The 21,939-nt window shown below is 55.1% G+C and overlaps 2 protein-coding genes across 2 annotated transcripts in view; one reads left to right on the forward strand and one right to left on the reverse strand.

Moving 5' to 3' along the window:
- atic (5-aminoimidazole-4-carboxamide ribonucleotide formyltransferase/IMP cyclohydrolase) overlaps positions 1 to 5,717 on the forward strand; it is a 30,447-nt gene extending 24,730 nt beyond the window's left edge. The window contains exons 13-16 of the mRNA XM_020522032.2: positions 168 to 260; positions 2,183 to 2,362; positions 2,967 to 3,122; positions 5,352 to 5,717. Coding sequence (XP_020377621.1) covers positions 168 to 260; positions 2,183 to 2,362; positions 2,967 to 3,122; positions 5,352 to 5,471 — 549 coding nt within the window. The 3' untranslated portion in view covers positions 5,472 to 5,717. The remainder of the gene's footprint in view (positions 1 to 167; positions 261 to 2,182; positions 2,363 to 2,966; positions 3,123 to 5,351) is intronic.
- Positions 5,718 to 7,449: 1,732 nt separating this feature from the next.
- The window catches only part of fn1b (fibronectin 1b), a 90,686-nt gene continuing 76,196 nt past the window's right edge, over positions 7,450 to 21,939 (reverse strand). The window contains exons 39-45 of the mRNA XM_048598615.1: positions 19,738 to 20,078; positions 18,403 to 18,541; positions 15,521 to 15,688; positions 13,275 to 13,400; positions 12,368 to 12,474; positions 10,940 to 11,056; positions 7,450 to 8,311 (exon numbers count right to left, since the gene is read on the reverse strand). Of these exons, the coding sequence (XP_048454572.1) occupies positions 8,243 to 8,311; positions 10,940 to 11,056; positions 12,368 to 12,474; positions 13,275 to 13,400; positions 15,521 to 15,688; positions 18,403 to 18,541; positions 19,738 to 20,078 (1,067 nt within the window). The 3' untranslated portion in view covers positions 7,450 to 8,242. The remainder of the gene's footprint in view (positions 8,312 to 10,939; positions 11,057 to 12,367; positions 12,475 to 13,274; positions 13,401 to 15,520; positions 15,689 to 18,402; positions 18,542 to 19,737; positions 20,079 to 21,939) is intronic.

Raw genomic sequence — 21,939 nt, forward strand, 5'->3', positions numbered from 1 at the left:
CCCTCTCGCGGTCTGCCTCTCCCTCTCGCGGTCTGCCTCTCCCTCTCTTTATCACTCTCTCTATCTGTATCTCTCTCTCTATGTTTCTCTCTTTATCTGTATCCCTCTAAGATTTCTCTATCTGTCTGTATCTCACTCACACCCTCTCTCTGTCTCTCCCTCTGCAGCTGCCAGATTCTGCGATTCGAGACCTGATAGTAGCCAGTATTGCTGTGAAGTACACACAGTCTAACTCTGTGTGCTATGCGAAGGATGGCCAGGTAGGTCTCAAACTAGGGGAGCAATACCTCCTCTATGTTACTGAACGTGACTGTGTGTGTGTGTGTGAGAGTGTGTGCGTGTACGTGAGAGAGAGAGTGTGTGCGTGTGCGTGAGAGAGAGAGTGTGTGCGTGCGCGTGAGAGAGAGAGTGTGTGCCTGCGCGTGAGAGAGAGAGCGTGTGCGTGCGCGTGAGAGAGAGCGTGTGCGTGCGCGTGAGAGAGAGCGTGTGCGTGCGCGTGAGAGAGAGAGCGTGTGCGTGCGCGTGAGAGAGAGAGCGTGTGCGTGAGTACGTGAGAGAGAGTGTGTGTGTACACGTACGTTTGTGTGTGTTTTTTCCCCTGCCGTCCCTTTCCTCTCTGACATTGTTCAGGAAGCCTGCTGCCCAAGCACAAGCCCTCACCTCGAGCCTTTGCCCCTCTGACCCCCAGCGAGCTCACCTTCTAACTCTCACAAAACATTAACCCCGAGGCTGTCACTGCAATAACCCCCGTCCCACTTGCCCCAACACCCTCCCCTACCAATACCCCTCCCCTGCCAATGCCCCAGCTCCCTCGGCCTCCGTTATCCTGTCGTGCCTCCTGCTGCTTCCCAGCTCCCTCCTGTGGGTACGAGTTCAGAATTGGCGCCCTTGTTTTTCCCGTTCTGCTGCGATGTTCCCTGATGTCCGCACACTCCTCCTGCCCCCCACCCTGGAGAGCTCCTGCCTCGGATCCTCTTACCTTCCTGCCCCCTTCCTGATTCCTGTATACCCCATGCCCTTACCCTCTCTGTCTCTCACAACAACGCCCCGCCGCCTCCTCCAAACGCTCTGCATGACCCAGTCCCTGCTCTTAACGACCTCACATGCTCGGAGTGGCAGGGTCAGAGGTTGCTGCTGTACTTGGCCGTGGATGTTTTGTGGAGTGGGGGAGGTAAATGGCGGACCTTGTTTGGATTTTGGGAGGATTGGGTTGGGGCGGGGTGGGGTATGGTCAAGCAGACACGCAATGGGCTGTTCAGACGTCGGAAATATCCCGGGGCTCAGAATTTGAGCCCAGCACTTTCCTGGCTCTGACTGAGCCTCGCAGGCCGCTTGACCTGAGAGCGCAATTTAAATGAAACCCAGGGATTGACATGGCTTAAGGGGCCTGAGATCCCTGTGGTGCCTTTTGTTTTCAAATGCAGAGGGTGGGCAGGGGTCTGGAATTCGCTGCCTGAGTTGGTGGCGGAGTTAGAGACCCTCAACTCTTTTTTTTCTTTTTGAAAAAGAGCCCCATGGGTGCTGTAAGCCGCAGGGCTGTGGCCTAGTGAAGGATGATGGGATCGGAAAGGGCGTCTCTGGGTCATCCTGGACAAAGTGAGCTGAACGACCCCCTTCTGCGATGGCTCATTCCTCTAGTTTCTAAGCTGCCCTTGCCCTATCCCAGCCTGTTCCAACCTGAAACCACCACATTGGGAGATCTGTCTGGTCTGCTCCCTGGGTGGCACGGTGGCTCAGTGGTTAGCGCTGCTGCCTCACAGCGCCAGGGACCCGGGTTCAATTCCACCCTCGGTCGACTGTCTGTGTGGAGTTTGCACATACTCTCCATGTCTGCGTGGGTTTCCTCCGGGTGCTCCAGTTTCCTCCCACAATCCGAAGATGTGCAGGCTAGGGTGGATTGGCCATGCTAAGTTGTCCCGTAGTGTCCAGGCTAGGTAGGGTTAGACATGGCATAATGCAGGGTGACCGGGATGGGGTAGGGAGTTGGGTCTGGGTGGGATGCTCTTCGGAGGGTCGGTGTGGACTTGATGGGGCCGAATGGCCTGCTTCCACACTGTAGGGGCTGTGTGATTTGTTGACGTCGTTGATTTGTTGGGTTGGGTCATCGTTGGGACTGCGGGTACCAGCTGCTGATGGTTTGACACTCGGCTGTTTCCCCCCCCCCCCACCTCCTGACCCTCAGGTGGTTGGCATTGGAGCAGGGCAGCAGTCCCGCATTCACTGCACCAGGCTGGCGGGGGACAAGACTGACCACTGGTGGCTCCGGCACCACCCCAAGGTGCTGGCCATGAAGTTCAAAGCGGGCACGAAGCGGGCTGAAATGGCTAATGCCATTGACCAGTACGTCGGGGGCACAATGGAGGTAAGCGGGCGCGGCTCGTGTTTGTGGGAGTCGGGGTGTCTGGTTCTTGGCTTCCGGAGGGCCGATGATGTCGGTGGGAGGTGGGGGGCACACCGGCGCGCGCGCGCGGCCCCCACCCCCACCCCAACCCCCAGGAATCTTCACTTCACCTCCCTGCCTCGAGTTGACTAACGTGGCGGAGAGGTCGAAGGTCAGCCTTGCTGTCGGGGTCTGAAACCAGATGTTTACCGTGGTGTGCGTGATAGTGCAGTCGCCTCCCCCCCCACCGTGAGGTAAATCCATCAGGGAATTCAGCAGCATTCTCATATCCCCATGCAAAAGATCTGACCTGCGTTTGTCTAGCGACCTGCAGGCGGTCTTGGCACCACAGCAGATTTTGGCGCCAGGTCTCTGGAGTGGGACTTTGAACTCATGACCTGTGTACGCTGACGGGCAGCAGTGGGTCGGGGGAGGGAAGGGAGCGCGCGTGTCACTGGGACGGGACTCGGGCCCTGTTGCCTGAGTGGGCTCTTCGTTGATTAACTCCGCCGCTGTGTATCCAGGGGACTGGTACTGACTGACTTCCCTTCTGTCCTTTGCCTTGTTTTTCTTGTGGGCCGGTCAGGAGGAGGATCTGCCCGCCTGGCGCGCCATGTTCGAGGAGCCCCCTGAGCCACTCTCGGACACCGAGCGGAAGAACTGGATCTCCCGGCTGAGCGGTGTTGCCCTGAGCTCGGACGCTTTCTTCCCGTTCCGTGACAACGTCGAGCGGGCCAAGAAGGTGAGTGGCTGGCGCCCCCTGTCGCCTACTGTGCTCGCTGTGGGGGGAGGGGATGTCACAGCCACCCCCCGCAGAGCACAGTGCATCCAAATGTGCCGTGGACCCCATGCACCAAATCAATATGGCTGCTGTTTTCTGTGGGGGATTGTGGGAGTGGAGGTTGTTAGGAAACATTGGAGGCACCAGGCCTCTCAGGCCTGCGTTGCGGTGGGCGAGCCGACCAGCATACATCCTCAAGTGTCCCAGGAAAGAGTGCTGCCCCTCGGGATCAAGGATCCCACCTGAATTCGTCGGGAATACGCTTGGGTCTCTGTGGAAACGCCGTTGTCAGGCATTTTGCGGAGTCCCAATTTGACGGGGATGGAGGTTGGGGAGCGCTCCAAGTGAATTAGGTGCAGATCTTTGTCCACGGATCCCAGGGTTGGATCTGGCCTGAGGGCTGCCCATCCAATCACCATGCTTCGCCCAAAGCCCTGGGGTCAAGGGTTTGAAGGGGTGAGCCATTCCCAAAGAGAGGCCACACCTTTTGGGGAGTGGGGGGTTTGGGGCTGGTTTTCTCATTACACTGGTCACATCGGAGCTGGTACACAGGCTGCTAGTCTGAGACATGGCCTTGTTCAACATCTTGCATCTTTAACCTTGACATGCTGATCTGCATCTCTGTTTAAAACAAAAACGCGAATCTAGTTATTGCGCTGGATGTTTGTCGTCAGAGACCACTGTTAACTTTTCTTGCCCCGTCTGTCTCCTCTCCCGCACTGAAACGTAGGCCTGGCTGTTGGTCAGTCTCTAATCCCTAGACCATGAGGCCTTGTTTCATGAATAGGCTCGAGACGACAAAGGGTTGTCAAAAGGAGACACTGGTCAGTCAAGCCACAGTTGAGAATGACACGCAGTTTTGGCTCACATGGGGAAAACTCCAGTTCGTCGTGATGTTGCCAGCAGAAAGGAAGGAATAGTCGCACGAAGTGTTTTGCGGAACAAGTTTGCAGCTCCGGTGCAGAGAAATCTTATGGGGGCGTCAAAGGAGCCACGTTGTTGTTCAGTGGGAATTAATGGTGGAAGGCCATTGAATCTAAAATGGGGTTAGACTCAGTTCTGAAGGCTGTTGGGGGATTTGAGATGCACCCTCCTAAGTATCTGCTGAATCCGTGGAAGAGTGCCGTGGGACTGGGCAGGAAAAAAACTGCATTAGGACAGGCTGCTTTGAGGTAGAGCAGAGATGGATGTTGTCTGCCATCTCTACGTTGTGCCTTGCGGTAATCCTCGTTCATCTTAAGCCTTTCCCCACTTCAGAAAAATCGGTGATGATTTGCTCTGGCTCGGGTATCGAGGACCAAGTTGGATTTAATTAATAAAAAGCACGTTAGCTCGAGTCTGCTGTTCGTGGTGGGGTGCAGCTGACCTAAAATGGCGGCTTGACAAACTATTGGATATGCCTGAGACGATCATGACAATCAGCTACCATAAGGAACAGATTTGTCTCAATGTTTCGGTGTACTTTTTTGAGATGGTTTTGCGCTGACGTGGCGTCCCTCCGTATGTACCGCAGTCGGAAAGAATTAAAGTTGATTGATTTCGGAGTAAACAGAGCAGCTATGTAGGTTGTGCCATGCAGGAACCCTGGGACCATTTTGTTAGAGGTCCCAGCCTCACTGGGTGTGGAATATAGTGGGTTTCAATGAGGACCAAACAGGAACAAGAGGCCAATCAGCTTTTTGTAGCTCAGTTAAGGTCACAGCTGATGAATACCCTAACCCCCGTTGACTCTCGAATATGTTCACCTTTAATTTTAGCTCTTAACTTCAGAGTTTGTTCCACTGTATCTGTTTTAGTATGAACCGAAAGAACTGCGGATGCTGTAAGTCAGAAACCAAAACAGAAGTTGCTGGAAAAGCTCAGCAGGTCTGGCAGCATCAGTGGAGAGAAATCAAAGAGTTAGCGTTGGTTCTGAGGAAGGGTTGCCGGACCCAGAGTGTTAACTTTAACTTGTCTCCAAAAATGATGCCAGATCTGCTGAGCTTTTCCAGCAGCTTCCGTTCTTGTCCTTATCATTTTAAGCCTCTCCGTGTAAGGGTACCAGTTTTGTCCGTTCTTCCCAAGGTGTGGGTTCCCTTGCAGGAAGTATGCTGCTCCAGGTGGGGTCTTGCGAGGAGTGGGAATTACAGACTGTATCCGTATTAAATTCCTGTCGTTTCTGTCTCTCCTTTTCCCACCCTCCCCGGACAGAGTGGAGTTGACTTCATCGTCGCCCCGTCTGGGTCAGCAGCTGACCGGGTCGTGATCCATGCATGTGAGCAGCTGGGTATAACACTGTTCCACACCAACCTGCGACTCTTCCACCACTAGAGGCTTCATGCACACACACACACAGTCCCAGGGCAGGATGCCTCCGAGTGTGACCCAGTCACAGGCCGTTATCGCAAAGAGATGTTGTTTGTACCATGGCCCAGATTGATTTGGCAGAACGTGCCCTGCCTTCCAAAGATTGTTGTTTTTGTATATGAAGAAAATTTCTGGGGTGACACCCGCTCGCTAGAGCAATGTGCCTCCGTTTAGTTTTACCAAATAAATGCCCACAGTTCGGAAGCCGAAGCTGAGTCTTGTGTGACTATGGGGGGAGAACTTGGAACACCTTGTGATTTAGAGTCATACGGCACGAAAACAGACCCTTCGGTCCAACCGGTCCACGCCGACCATAATCCCAAACTGAACTAGTCCCACCTGCCTGTGCTTGACCCATGTCCCTCCAAGCATTTCTTATTCGTGAACTTTTAAACTTTGTAACTATACCCACATCCACTACTTCCTCGGGAAAGTTTGTTCCACACACGAACCGCTCTGTGTAAAACAAAGTTGCTCCTCGTGTCTTCTTAAAAAAAACTTTCTCCTCTCATCTTAAAATTATGCCCTGCAGTCTTGAAATGCCCCACCTTAGGGAAATGATACCTATCCATTCACCTTGTCTATATATTCCTCATTATTTTATAAACTTTTATAAGGTCACCTCCTACGCTCCAGTGAACAAAAATGTCCTGGCCTACACAGCCTCTCCTTATAACTGAAACTCCTCCATTCCCAGCGACATCCTCTTCTGAGCCCTCTCCAGCTTAATAAAATCCTTCCCAGAACAGGGAGACCAGAACAGGACACGATACTCCACAAGTGCAATGGAGAGAGAGAGAGAGAGAATGGGGTGGCACTGTGGCTCAGTGGTTAGCACTGCTGCCAGGTTCAATTCTGCCCTTGGGTGACTGTGTGGAGTTTGCGCATTCTCCCCATGTCTGCGTCGGTTTCCTCCCACAGTCCAAAGATATGCAGGCTAGGTGGATTGGCCATGCTAAATTGCCCATAGTGTTCAGGGATGCGTAGATTAGGTGGGTTTGTAGGGGGATGGGTCTGGGTGGGATGCTGTGTGGGTCGGTGTGGACTCGTTGGGCTGAAGGGCCTGGTTCCACACTGTCAGGATTGTATGATCTATGATCTAGAAGTGGCTTGCTCTTCTCTGGGCTGGTATCTCCAACGCTCCCAGTTTTTCTGAGGTGGGGCACCTCAAAATCAGTGAAGGATCGAGCCAGCGCAGACGAGGGACCCTCTGAGCCATCGATTCTGTGCCAGCTTCAAGGCGACGCTAGTTAGTCCCCATGTCTGAAACGCAGAGGGCATTGGGGGAGTGGGGTGGTGCCATGAGAACTAGTAGAACCTAGCGGGTAGTTTCGAGAACGTGAAACCGTCGCAGGATGGTGGAAACCTGGGAGGAAGCTATCAGGCCAGGACTGTCCGCAACGGCTTTTGAGACCAGTCGCGGTCAGTTCCAGAATTCTTTCCCGCCTTTTGTGACGATAACACGTGGAATCCGGCAGGGAATTCAGGGAGACGGGAATGTCAAATGGAGTCCGGTCATAGCACAGTACAGGCCCTTCGGCCCACGATGTTGTGCCGACCTATTATCCTACTAAGATCAATCTACGCTGCATACCCTACATTTTACTATGCTCCATGTGCCTATCCAAGAGTTGCTTAAAACTCTCTTAAAGTATCTTGCCCCAATGAGCAATTCACTTGGTGCAACAAACATTGGGGGAGAATGGCACCACCTTCCTTTTTGGATAATTGGGAGCATGGGGCGCGAAAAGGTGCACAAACCTGGGTGGGGTGGAGGGAGGGTGTTTGAGGGCTGGAGGAAGAGGCTCAAATGGCACCATCTTGGCACTGCTACAGTCCAACTGCAGGGAATATCGGGACTGTGTCCCCCCCCCCCCCCCCAAAGGCCGCCTCTGTCCCTGAAACGGTGCGAAGTGCCAGAGGGAGGAAAAACCACGCGTCATTTTTTTGTTTGTTTGTTTTTGTAAAAGTTTTATTGAATTGAGGATTTTCCATCCGTAGGTTAGAAAATAAAAAGGCACTGGCATCTATAAACACTGATCGCGGCAAATACACCGACAAACAACTAGAAACACGATCGCCAGAGCAGTGCCCAATCCTCGTTTGTGTTAAACAGTATAAAAGGTTTACAATAGAATAAACACTGCATGGGTTGGGGGAGGTGGGGGGCAGAAAGGTTTCGATAAATAACAGCTCATTACAGTCAAGACAATTACAACATTGTGATCATTAAGACACTTGGGGAGGGGGTCCTGCAGCATTTGTGGAATAGAAGGTCGTGCTTTTTTTTAATTAATTAAGTAACAATGTCGTTCCTTTCATCCTTTTATCAGGTAGACTATGATCAAGGAGGGGTGGGGAGGAAGGTGGGGCTTGGTCCTTAACGATGGAGGGTGCGGTGTTGCTAATGGGCTGCACTCAATAGCGACGAGCACCAAAAGCCCAACGCAGTTCGATTTTTTTTCTTGAAAGGAAATAAAAACGGAAAATGTCTTTGATTGCCTTCGACTTTTTCCGTGACAGACACTCCCCTTGTGCAGGTGCAGGGCCGTGATAGGAGCTGGAGGACAGGGAGGGAGGGGTCAGTGGGTGTGTGAGAGAGAGAGAGAAAAAAGGAGAGTGGTGCTGAAGCTGGAAGAACGTAGTCGGACGTGCTAAGCACGCGCTATCCCGGAAGCTCCTGTCGCTATTCCAAGCAGCTGTCGCCTGCAGCTCTGCTCTCGCCGTCTGTCGCCCTACTCCAGCTGCCCAGAGTCAGCCAGCAAACTCCCCTGGCTCCTGCATTCCACCGGGCAGTGTATGTACTGTGTGTCGAAGGGAGAGAACACACGTGGTTAGAAAACCTGCCGTCTCTCTCACCGTCCTGCTTCAGCAACCGGGGGAAAGTGACCTCCCACAACGGGCGCGCTCTCCCTTTTAAGAGTCATACAGCACAGAAACAGCCTTCCTTCCGACCAGTCCGTGCCGACCACGTTCCCAAACTGAACTAGTCCTACCTGCCTTGTGCTTGGCCCATTTCCCTCCAGACATTTCTCACTCATGAGCTTATCCAAATGTCTCTTAAGATGTTGTAACTGTACCCACGTCCACCACTTCCACTGGAAGTTCATTCCACGCACGAAACACTACGTTTAAAAAAAAAACTCTTAACCACCCTATCCATACGTGGCGCAAACTTTAAAGAATTATTTACCTGAACCTCGAGGTCTCTCCCTTCTGCAAACACTAACCAAGGCCCTCCTTGTGTAAGTTCTGCCCTGGTTTAGTTTTACCAAAGTGCAGCACCTCGCATTTATCCAAATTAAACTCCATCTGCCACTCCTCAGCCCACTGACCCAAATGATCAAAAGTTCTTCGTAATCTTAGATGACCCTTTTCACTGTCTACTGTACCCTCAATTTTGTGTCATCTGCAAACCTACTGACCACGCCTTGTATATTTTAACCTAAATCATTTATATAAATGACAAACAAAAGTGGGCCCAGCACTGATCCCTGTGGGAACACAGCTGGTCCCAGGCCTCCAGTCCGAGGAACAACCCTCCGCCACCACCCTCATGTCTCCTATCGTCAAGTCTCCTACCGTCAAGCCAATTTTGTATCCAATTGTTGAGCTCCCCCTGAATACCATGTGATCTAACTTTACTAACTAAAGTCTACCGTGTGGAACCGTGTCAAAGGCTTTACTGAAATCCAAGTAAACAACATCTACTGCTCTGTTCTTAATCTTTGTGGCTGCTTCCTCAAAAAAAAACTCAGCAGGCTGTGCCTCAGACTTTGACCTGAAGTCAGACCAGACTGTCAGCTGTTGTTCTCCTTGTCAGCTCGCATTCCCCTTGGCTTTGACCCATGGACCCTTCAGGCTTAAGTGATACCAAAGACAGGACAAAAGAGCTGCAACCACAAAAGGGTGAAGGTAGTACCAGTCTGTACAGAGGAGAAAGTCCGCAACAATGCGAAGCCTCCCTTGCCCCACCGTGACCCCCATTTCGAGGCAAACTGATGACGCAGTGAGGGACTGTCCATTAGCTTGAACCTGACCTGAGCTACACGCTGATGGTGACCACCTCCCTGCTACCCTCCTGCCAACACTGCGCGCCAACACTGCGGACTCGTTCCTTCTGGCGGTGCTTCCTAACGGGGTCAGAGCGGACAGCGGAGCAAAACGACAGCGAGTAATAACTAACGGGTTTTTTTTTGGGCTCGCTGACGTGGAACCGCCCCGTCATGGAGGCTCTCGCTGCTGTTGGACTGACTGACAGTGCTGAGCCAACCCGTTTGCTCCGAAACGCAGCCGTCCCAGCGCAACGTTACTGTCGACCTGGCTCACTCGCTCCTCCCTGCCTACCCAAGGTTTCCAGTTCACGCAGCCAGTTGCTATTCCAGGTCATCACTCCTGACAAATCAGGTGACTAAGTCTGGCCCGCTCTTTCTCCTACGCTAAAGAGAACACACAAGTCGAATTACACTGGAAGCTCATGACCCCCCCACCAGCTCCTGCGGTACCCGCTACACATCAGAGACCTGAAGAGCTCCAGCGTGTGAACGCAACCACACAACAGGTGGGGCCCACCGTCTGTCTTTTTCTTTATCTTCCAACAAGCTCGCAACAAAAATCAAAATCAGCAACCCGTCAAAATGGAGAAACCAAAGGGGCTGCGGACGCTGGGAATCTGAAGCCAAGCCGGAAGTTGCTGGAGACACTCGGCGGGTCTGGCGGCATATGCGGAGAGAAAGCATGAGTGAACGTTTCGGGGTCCCGTGACCCTCCTTTAGAAATTCCGCAGGACATGGTCACAGCTGCTTGAGTTTCTCCAGCAATTTCTGACTTTGTCCCCGCGCGAACGGATCTCGTTATGAATCGCGGGGGGCGGGGGCGGGGGGGGGCGCGGTGAAAAATCGCAGCCCCTGTGGTGCCTGCTGGGCTCGAGGGGGGGGTGGGGGCCTGTATCCATGCTGGCGGATCCTGCGCGCTCCCTCTCAAGGGATGCCCAAGGGCAGATGTCAATGTGGAAGAGAGGCGTAGCCCACCGTCTCTGTTTCTCCAAACGCAATTCCTTGGGACGTCGGCAGCTGTGAGCACTGTGCCCCCTTGAGGTTGGGCCGCACGGCAAGCCAACGCGCAGCTTCCGCTTCCGGGAGCCGTTGGCACGCGTGGGCCTCGGCTCAGCAGGAGGGCCCACTGCGGGGAGAGTCGGCGGCGAGCTGGTTTCTCGAACCCGCTGCAAGGGCCCTGAAATCCACCCTCCACATTGGCACGGCCTAGCCCGTCCATTAGCTGGGAAGACGGGAAGGTTGCCAAGGGGACTGTCATAATCATGAGGGATCTTTTACCAACACTGCCCGGAGGTTCGATGCCACTTTTTTCTCCCTCACCTTCTCTGGTACAAGTGTTTTTCTTTTCATGCATTTTGAGAATTGGTTTCTACTCACCCTTGTTCCGTGTCTTATCTGTGTATACTGGGACAATGATGACTCAGATGACTGGCTGTTAGTTCCATCTACCAGCGGGTCAAACCCGGGCCTGTGGCAGTTGCTGCATCGCCAACCCTGTAAAACCAGAAGAGTCAACCCCGTTTGGTGGAAGCGCGTTTCGCAGGAGCGTCCTCAGCTGGAATTTAAACGGCGCGGAGGGGGCGGTTGGGTCGCGAGGCCAGAAGTCTTGGTCCTGGAGGTCAGAGGAGGTGAGGCAGGATGCCAGAACTGAAGGACCTGGGCGCCGCTGGTTCGGAGACGGCGTGTTGTCAGCGGCTAGGATTTGGTAAAGCACAGCGGTCGGAGGAATTGAGACGGACAGGAAGACTGGGCAAGAAAGGGAAGGCCGTGGATGGATTTCAACCCCAAAACCGTGACTTTTAAAATGAAAATGTGATGGTGGGCAAGTTATCAGGGTTTTAGGCCATGGGCCAGCTTTTGCAGCCACACAATGTCTTGTAACAAACTTCCAGCCCCTGCTGTCATAGGACTGTGAGGAGGCGATGGCCCAGGCAGCATTTACAGCTGAACTATTAATCCAGAAACCCAGATAATGTTCTGGGGATCTGGGTTCGAATCCTGCCACGGCAGATGGTGGAATTTGAACTCAACAAAAATCCGGAATTAAGAGCCTGAAGATGACCACAAATTGATTGTCAGGAAAAACCCATCTAATGCCCTTTAGGGAAGGAAACTGCCATCCTTACCTGGTCTGGCCTGCATGTGACTCCAGGCCCACAGCGATGTGGTTGACACTTAACTGGCCAATTAGGGATGGGCAATAAATGCTGCCTAGCCAGACAACACCTTCATCGCACAAAAATACGAGAAAAAGGAATGTGGCAGCCAATTTGTCACACGTTTCAAGTTCAAAGGGGTTAGCCAGGACACCAGTGGATAGACACCGGCTCTCCTTCCTGCAATAGTACATTGAAAGCCTAACGCAGGAGCCACCTGGCTCATCCATGCTCTTCAATCCAATCTCCACATTAAGCATAATAAACACCCTGCCAGTGTTACCTGTTGTTCTCCTCAAGTCATTCATTCAGTCTCTCCATAGCATAGTGCCTCCTCAGTACTAGGCCAGGACTGAGCCAGATTATAAACCCAAGGCTCTGGAATGGGACTTGAACACTCAACCTCAGGGGGTGTTACCAACGGAGTCAGAGTTAAAACACAATGCCGTTGACACTGCAATGAGCAACCCCTCCTTGCGGCCTGTGCTCAGGCCTGGGTTGGGTTGCTCCCTGGGAATTTCAACATGGACCCTTGCAGTTAGCGGGATGAGGATCCATGACGCTTTGGGCTGCATCTCTCATCCGCGCTCTTAATCCAAACTCTACATGGGTGCAGCATTAAGTGGAATAAAAGCCCCGTCGTTGTTACCTGTTGCCCTCCTAAGCAAGTGCATGTACAGATGGCACCGAGGTACTCCTTCTGCCACTGTTCCCCTACGTTGTACATGTTCCCCTCGTCGTAGCAAGTAGCTTCGTCTGCAGACAGAACAGACAAAACAGGTCAGTACAGTCAATGTCCAGCGCCAGAAATGTTCACGAGACTACAGTGGTTTATCTAAAAACTGAAAGAACTGCAGGGTGCTGGAAATCATCTCGTTCTGAGGAAGGGTCTCTCCACCCAAAACGTTATCTCCTGGTTTCCCTCTACGGATGCTTCCAGACCTGCTGAGCCTTTCCAGCAATTTCCGTTTTCGCCATCGACACTGGTGTATCTACTCACAGGACGGACACCCTGTGTGTCCAAGTGTCTCACAAACATCCGTACATCACCCTCGCTGTCAGAACACACTTGACGCTCGGCTCACGTCTGACTGTGTTGCAGACAGAGGGTTGGAACGAGGCACGAGAAGAAGTTGAGTTTTAAGAAGGGGTTACAATGTGAAAAGCGCGGTTAGCGGTAGCAATGGTGGAGCGATTAACACCGGGCGGTCCAAAAGACTGCCAGAGACTGAGGGAGTTTGGGGCTGGGAGGGATTGGAGACATAAAAAGGTGCGCAAAGGAGAATTTCAGAATCAAGGTACTGCTCGATCAGGAGCCAACGTCAGTCAGCAAACGCATGGGTGTTCGATGGAGGCGGGGGGAGGTGGGGTGGGGGTGGGGTTGGTGTCAACAAAGAAATGGGCACTCTCAGACGTGGGGTGTGGGGAGAGGGTCCTGCCCCGTGGTGGGTAGCTGAAAGCAATGACCGGCTGCCGGTCTCGCAGCAGATTAACCTCTCAAGCCTTCTGAAGGCACCCCCCCCCAACCCTGCCAACCACCCCACCAAAACACTTACGCGGTTCACACTTAAATTCCCCTTTGCCATTGCCCAGGCAAGTGCAGCTCAGCATGTGGCCCCCGTCGCCGCGGCGGTTCCACTTCTCGCCGACTCTGTAGTTCTGGCCGTTGTCGTGGCACCATTCTGGGCAGGAGGAGGAACAGTTTAGCGAGGGGGGTCAACTCAAAACACAAGGCGCCTCCTGCCTGCCCACACCCCTTCGGGCGACAGTCACAACTGCTTCACCCTGCGTTGAAGTAGCACCTCCCTCCTCCCCTCCCCTGCACCATCCCCCGAACTGACCTCTGTCAGACTCACCTTGGCTTCGCAATTATTCGCTCCGAGGGCGAAGCGGCAACGAAGACAGAGGCCTGGTAGCCGCTGCAGAAACCTGGTTGACTGGGGCATGCACGCAACAAAAACAAAAAGATGCAGTGCAGCGGTTTCCTCCCCAGAAACGCAAGCGCCTTTCCCCCTCTCACCCGGAGTTGGGTTTTTAAATACCTACGAGTAGGCACCTGGTGGAGTGGCCTGGCCCTGTTACACCAATGTTTTCAAGTCTCGTGAGGGACCTTTAACGACCCTCACAACCCCGCAGCACTGCCAGGTTAAGGCTACTTCTCCTGGGTGAGGGAATGCAGGCAGGTTGTCCCCCACTAGACTCGTTGGTTGAAGGAATTCAGAGCAGACCCACCCCTCTGAAAAGGCTCCCATTTTAGTTTCCATCGGTGCCGATGAGCAGGATACACTGGTTTTCCTTGAACTGCTTGGTACGAGGCAGGCCACTACCGAAAGATACTCCTGCATTGGCATATTGGGGGGTGGGGGGGGTGGGCAGGGGGAGGGGTGCCACGCCTTCTGGCCCACTCCGTGTGCCCCAACACAGACCTGGAGGACGCCCCCCGACCCCACCACCGACTGGGTCGGGCCCAGCATCCCCATCCCTCCTGAGGGCCCACCACAAGTCAGTAGGAATGCTCGACAAGGCTACTCGGCCCGTAACGCCTATGCTGGCTCGTCGGAAGATCGATCCGCTAGTTTCATCCCGTCCTTCCCAAAGCTCTGCAGATGTTCCCCTTCCACTGATCTTTAAAAAAAATGAACCTGTCTGTGTCTCTCACAGTGCATTCTGGACTAGATCATCGTAGAATCCCCTACAGTGTGGAAGCAGGCTATTTAGCCTGTTAAGTCCATGCTGACCCTCCCACCCAGACCCAACCTATCCCTGCAATCCTGATAACTAACCCACCTGGCTTGCACATCCCTGGACACTACGGGCAATTTAGCATGGCCAATCCACCTAACCTGCACAACAATGGGAGGAAACCAGAGCTAACCCACGCAGACACAGGGAGAACATGCAAACTCCACACAGTCTGAGGCTGGAATCGAACCCGGGTCCCTGGCACTGTGAGGCAGCAGTGCTAACCACTGAGCTGCCGTGCCATCCAATATCTCTCACTTTCACCAATTATCTTAGATTTGCCCCATTCACTGACTCTCGTCAGTGAAAATACTTTTCCCGATCGACTATCACAATCCTTCGTTGTGTCGAACGCTTTGGTTCAGTCTCCTCCAATTCTTTACCCCAAGGAGAACAGTCCCAGAATCTCCGATATCTCAGCGTTATCCCTCCCCCTGGTATCACTGTGGTCCCTTCCCCCTCTTCTCAAAGCACTGCCAATCACACGCAGCAGTGCCCAGGCCTGAGCACAGCATTCCTGTCGGGTGTCTCACCAGTGATGTAGGGAGGTTTCGTGGGAACATCTTGTAGTGTGTGCACTTTGTAATTCCGTTCGGCGTAAACCAGCCGCAAGTCTCAATCTCTTTCCGTCACTGTAACCACTCTCAGTCACCACACAAGACCACGCATTCACCCAGAATCACTTCTCACGCTTGGGGCACCGTCAATGCCCTGGCCAGTCGATCAAGCCTCACTAGGTCTTGGTTTGCGGCCGACGTCCTGGTTTCCTAAACCCACAGAAGCGAGGCGGTTCCCCATGTGACCATGTAATGATCGCATGTCAAGTGGTCATCTCCAAGTCGTGTGAGCCCTTGCATTGGCCGTGGGGGGGGGGGGTCAGGGTTCAGGGACAGGCCAATGCACCCCCAGTCATGCTTGTCTGTTTCGGCGCTTTCTACAGAAACTCTGTCTCAAACATGCCAAGGGAACGTGTGGGGAGGGTGGGGAGGGAATCGGGAAAGTGTGGGGGGCTGGGGGAGGGGGGGGGTGGTTTGGGGAAAATGTGCGGAGAACTACTCACTAGTTGAGTCACACCTGAAATGACCACTTCCATAGCCTAAGCATTTACACCAGAGTTTGAAACCAGTCTCTGACATTCGCTCCCACTCCTGGCCGATGGCGTAGTGGGAGTTTGTGGCCGTGTCGAAGCAGGATTCATCGGGGATGAGGTGGGAGGCTTGGTCGGGAGCTGCAACATAAAAAACGAAGAACAGGGTCAACTTGGTGGAGGGGGTGGGAAGGAAAGACCCCACAACGTCTGAGCTTTTGATTCGGGATTAAAATACAGAAGTCCTCCACTCCACTCCACTCCCAACCGCGGCTCACTTGGCACAGGCTCTCTCCTCGGGTCGCAGATCCAAGTCACCGCTTATCGACCCGAGCACAGAATCCAGGCTGGCGTCCCCAGTGCAGCGCCCGGGGGAGTGCAGCACTGCCAATGGGTACAGTCACCTGGGTTAGATGCAAAAACTGCTGGGGCCCTCAATGTCCTCTCTGCTGGATGCAGGCGGTCTTGTGACACCATGGGGTCCCACTTGGGAGGTTATCCAGGTGCCTGAAAACAAACTTCGTCAACTGTCACCCCCCCCACCACCACCATGTTAGGTTCTGCGAGACCTTGCTGTGCTCATGTCTCCCGCTGGACGGCGATGACTACAATTCAGGGCTCGCACCTGGTGCTGTGGAAGGTTGCGGAAGGCGCTACACAAATGCAAGCTGTTGGGACTGAAGCGGGGAGATGGTAAGATTCCAGCCAGGGTCAGGGGGCAGGGGGGAGGGGGAAATGAAAACTAAGTACAACTTGCAATTATATAGCACCTTCTCAAGGTGTATTAGTCTCTGAAATCCTTGTGGAAACAGACACCAGTCGCCAGCTGGGAAACAGATGATGCCTGACAATGGAGATAGTGAGCAGGACAACCCTGTGGTTAATGATGAGCGAACAAATGGACACCCTCTGGGGTGAACTCCACTGTCATTCTTCGAAGGGGTGCCACGGGATATTTCAACATCCTTCCCACCCGGGGTTGAAGTGGGGGCTAAGCCTTGGGTTTGACGCCTCCTTCTGCACTGACTCTGACAGGGCTGCACCCCACCCCCAACCCCGTGGCAGGACAGTGGGGCAAGGAGAGTGTGATGTGACGTGAGCCCCTGACCTTCCTTCTGGTGCAGAGAGAAGGGTCAACCCCCCTCCCCACCCCACCCCAAGTGTTACGGGATTTGGAGCTGACATTCGTTCGAGGGAAAGCAATCGAGCGTGTCGAAACGGGAGGGGGGGGGTCTTATCTGCAAACGCACCCCAGCGGGCGGGCACTGCCAGAGAATCACAGGGGTGACCTTTCGCATCCGCGCACGCATGCGGGTCCCTCCCCATCTCTCGACGTCGCTCTCACGCCTGGTTCGGTTGATCCAGTCTGCCCCAGGCTTAATCCACATTGACTGAAACGAATCGAAAGGGCACCCCCCCGCCACCACCAACTCCTGTCCTGCTCCCTGACTGCCCCCACTGCGTCGAAGACCGCTGTCGGTATTTGCTCAGCCAGAGGGAGCAGGGTCAGGCTGGTAAACTGCACTGACAGGGGCCCCTTGGTCTTAGCGTGTCTGAAGGAGCTCGTTCGTTCCTGACGCCATCCGGCCTCGGCACAAAGGGGTCCCAGGTTCCACGCCCTGCCGCCAGGGCCTGTTACACCCCCCTCTGCAGGCCAGACCGCCCGCCCCAACCTGTCTGCTCCTGGTCTCCCCAGTGGCGAGAGGGGCTCTTCATGGTGAGGGTATGGAGCGTTTCACAAGGAGTGGGGGTAAAACTGAACCCCGGCTTCCCACACAGATCCCGCTACTAACCCCCCACCCCCAACCGAGGGCCGGGTGTGCAGCAGCTCATGGTGAATGCTTCCAGAATCCGCCACGAGTCCATGGCCCGGGTCACTCGCACCCGGCGTTGTTTCGCTTTAAAATCCGTGTTTCCCCCCTCCCGCCCCCCCCCCACCCCCGCTCCATGGCATTGCTCCTTCCCAGCCCTCTGTTAGCTCCTCCTGCCCCACGTGACCCTCCAGAACCTCTCCGACCCTGGCCCCGAAGGGATCGCCTCCTGTTTTAGGTGTTTCCGCCCAAGCATCTGCGCGGTCTCTCCAATCCTGGGCCTAAACCTCGCTGCCCTTTCCCGTCAAGAAACCGTTCCCCTCCCCCCCCCCCCCCCCCCCGACTCCCCCACCTCGCTTTCAGCACACCCCTTCAAACCCACCCGCTCGGGTGAATTTTGTTTTTTGTATTGTGTCAGTGCTCTGTGAGATACTCTGGAACGGTTTACAAAAGGCGGTAGACGAATGCAAGTTGTTGCTGTTGCACAAGGATTGAAGAGAGGGGTCTTTGGGCCTTAAACCTTGCGTGGATGATGCACTGAGACACTGGTTAGTGACAGACCAAATGCCCCTCTTGTCATGGGTTTCTCAACATGTTTCTTCCTTCTGCTCACTCCTTCCTCCAAAAGCTAGACAGGCTGCACCACACTCACCAGGCGGCCCTTGGGCCAGTTCTTACCCGCTGCAGGCTCTGGCAAGGAACTGCACCACCGCACAGGCCCCGGAGGGTGCAGCAGAGGAGCTCCTCGGCCTCTTTCGGCCTAAGCGGGGCTGAGCGGTCAATGCCAACGGGGAAGGGGGATTCACAGCTCGAGGGCAGGGGAAGAAATCTTGATGGGTGGGGGGGGGGGGAGGTTGAGGGGGGGGAAAAGATAGGCCCCGGGGGGGGGGGAGGGGGGGGGGGGCGGCACATTGACGGTACCGTTAACCGACTGATCTCTGGAAGTGCCCAATGCCTTAATCAGTCATCGCCGCCCTGTCACAGGGTTACTTGGAAAGGTTCGGTCAGGTGGGGTGCCAGGACACAGGCGGTGGCGCCACTTACAGGTACTTCCGACCGTGATGACTTCCTCCAGGATCTTGTGCTTCCCTTCCGCATCTATGGCCTCCACCAGGACCTTGTACTGCGTCCCTAACACGAGGTTGGGCAGCACAGCGTACGTCGATGTGCCCGGTACCCGGAGCTGGACGGCAAGAGTTTTTATTTAAAAGAAGAAAGAAAAAGAGGGGGAGAGAGAGAGAGAGAGAGAGGAGGTAAATTCAGACGGCGCCCCTTTCATTCCCCGAGAACGCAAGTTATCGTTTTGTTTTGGGCGGCTGGGTGGGTGGCGCCGAGGGTCGGTGGGGCGCGAACAGATCATTTGCAAGGGAGCCGGGAGTTCCTCTTTCTGCCTGCCCTGAGGGCTCGGCCGGGTATCAAGAGCCAGACCTAGGCCACCTCAGTTTCGACTCGGTCTGGATGAGGCCTGCTGGGGGAAACGCGCGTCAGGCTTGGGCACGGGAGAAGCGATGGGTTCCGCCCTGCCTCTCGCCCCCACCCCCCACTCGACTCCTCCCCGGCCCTTCCCATTGCTGATACCACACTCCCCCCACCGCCCGCCCATCCCGGACGGGGCCGCCCCAGTCCCGTCCCGTCCCGTTCGCGGAAGCTAGCAGGGCCGAGGAGGGGTGGTCCCCGAAGGAGAAGCGAAACTCGCATGAAGTCCTGGCCCGGCCCGAGGAAGGTCGGAAAACCAACGGCTGAGGCTGTCTCCTGGCCGGGCTGGGGCCTTTGTTTTCTTCACCGCCAGCAGGATGCCGGTGCAGCTGGCTCAGCAGTTAGCGCCGCTGCCTCACAGCCGCCGGGGGCAGGCGGGGGGGAGGAAACGGACCCGGGTTCGATTCCACCCTTGGGGGCGACCGTCCGTGCCACGCCTGCGTGGGTTCTCCTCCTCCTACAGCCCGGAGACGTGCAGCTTAGGTGTGGATGGGCCACGCTGAATTGCCCCACAGGGCCTAGGGATGTGTAGGCCGGGTGGGTTAGCCATGGGGGAATGCAGGGTTACAGGGATAGGGTAAGGGGGAGCGGTGGGGTGGGTGGGGGTGGTGTACGGGGAAGTTGTGGGTGTGGGCGGGATGCTCTTCAGAGGGTCAGTGCCGACCCGATAGGCTGAATGGCCTGCTTCCACACCCTGGGCCCTGCTGTCACTCTCTCAGCCGTCGCTGGCTCTGGGGAGGTGGCAGCGCCCACGCGAGTGGCTGACCCAATTAAGTGCATAACCCGCGCCCCACCCCCCTCCACCCCCAATCGAACAACCTTCCCATCGCCCTCCCGCCTCCAATAAATGACACCACTTAAGCACTGGGGGGTGGTGGGGGTGGGATTTGGAAGGTGATTTACCTCGAAAACTTTCTCCTTCTGGCCCACAGGGTGGCACGTGACCAGGTACTCCCAGGCGACGGTGCTGGGTTGCCAGGAGATGATGGTCTTGGGCTGGCGCCCGTGCCCGTTGGGCAGGCCTTCCTCCTCCACCACCAGCCCTTGCGAGTGGGTGGGGCTGGTGGGGCCCTGGTGGTAGGGGCCCTCGGCGCCGGTACCTTGGCTGCCGCGACCGGGGCTGGTGGTCCTCCTCTCGTCGTCCTCGGGCCTGACCGGTCTTGGCAGCGGCGACCGGTCATCGGGCTGGCCGGTGGTCCTGCCTCCTTGCTCGACCGACGGCCTCTGACCCCCGTCGCTGGGTCCTGCAATCGGCACACCGCGGCCCTCGTCATACCTGGTCTCTGAGGACAACTCTGACTGCTCATAGACCGAGGGGACGTCCAGATACTCGGGCTGCCCTTGGCTTACGGACGGTGAGAGCGTGGCAAGCTGCGGGAAGGGCGCTTGGAGAGCAACGGCAGGTCGAAAGGTTAATAAAAAGCAGTCAGCGCCCAAGCCTTAGCGGTGGGGGGAAGCGAGCAAGCTAAGAAACAGCCGATCACCCCCCACCCCCACCCCCACCCCTTTGCTGGCTTCCCTCTGCGTGCGTTTCTACCCCAATGCAGAAGCACCCTGGCCCCAGCGGAGGCGCTTTAATGGAAGCTAGACACAGGCCAGAGCAAGCGCTGCGTGGCAAAACGGCACAGGCCAGCGGGTCCCACCACAAAGCTGCAGAGGTCAGGCGCAGCGATACTGCGGCGCTCACACAAGCCGGAGGGTTCTGGCGGCTAAGCAGTGCGGTGTGCCCAGTGGGGGTGGGGGGCACCTGATCCTTGCGGCGAGGACGACATCCAGGCACAGTCTGAGCATTTTCAGCCTTTTTCTCTCTCTTACACACACACACACACACACACACACACAGGAAAAGTTACTCAAACATTCCCATGCTATTCCCAAATCGCTCCTGCCCCAACCAATGGGTAACAGGATTTTAGCCCCAACACTGAAAACAGCTGGTAACGGTACAGTGTCAATATGAAGTTAGTGTAACATTCAAAACCACAATTAATAAACACTCAAAACATATACTCCTGGCCTGACTACATCTTACGAAACACATTGGGCTCCTGGCCACATTGGATAACACAAGCGTCACGGCTTAACTTCATTTGAATGGATCATTCTATCTATTTATAGTCACAGCACGGGCAGAGGCCATTCAACACTGTGCAGCCTCTTTGCAAAATCCCCTCTAAGAGGCACTACGCGCCCTGCCCTTTTACCTTACACCCTCCAAATGTTTCCTGCTATAAGCACTTCTATCAAATTCTCTTTTGAAAGTTCAAACAAATTCCCTCGCAGCTCCGTTCGAAGGTCGGGCATGTTTCTGGGGAGGTATGGAGGCACTGCACCTCAGATGGACCTGTGTGGCTTGCTCCATGCTCAGTCAGGGTGTGAGCGACACACACACACACACAGAGCCAGGAAGCTAGGCTAATGCACGATATACAGAACTTCAGCTGATGAAGGAGCAGTGCTCCGAAAGCTTGTGATTTCAAACAAATCTGTTGGACCGGTGTCATGTGACTTTTGACTTTGATGCACAATGCCGCTGGGGAGGGAGGGATTTTGACCCAGCGACAAGTGAAGGAACGGCAATATATTCCCAAGTCGGGGCGGTGAGTGGCTTGGAGGGGGATCTTACGGGGGGGGAGGGCGGGGTAGTATTCCCGTGTATTTGCTGCCCTCCTCGATGGAAGTGGTCATGGTTTTGGAAAGTGCTGCCACAGGCGACTGGGCTGTGACGCTGCAGTTCATCTTGTAGACGGTTTCACGCCACTGCTACTGAGCGTCGGTGATGCTGGAGGGGGTGAGGGGGGGGTGCGGTGGATGCTTCATGGGTACATTATCCTGCCCCTCCCTCCCGCAAGACCATTCCCCATCTGAACTGAGCCACTGCCCAGGTTGGCACAGGGCTGAGAGGGCAGGATTGTACCTACTGCAGAGAAAGGCTTGGGGGTGGAGGGAGGGGTGAAGGAGGAGGAGGAGGAGTAGAGCAGGAGGTCACTGGAGTCCCCCTTCAACGGAACTGGCTGTTCTTCTACGTCATCACCACTTTCCCATGCTATCCCCGAACCCCTCCAGCCCAAATAAATCGGTGACTGAAGGTTAGGCCCGAATCCC

This window comes from Rhincodon typus, chromosome 7, assembly GCF_021869965.1.
Source record: "Rhincodon typus isolate 14 chromosome 7, sRhiTyp1.1, whole genome shotgun sequence".
NCBI lineage: Eukaryota > Metazoa > Chordata > Chondrichthyes > Orectolobiformes > Rhincodontidae > Rhincodon > Rhincodon typus.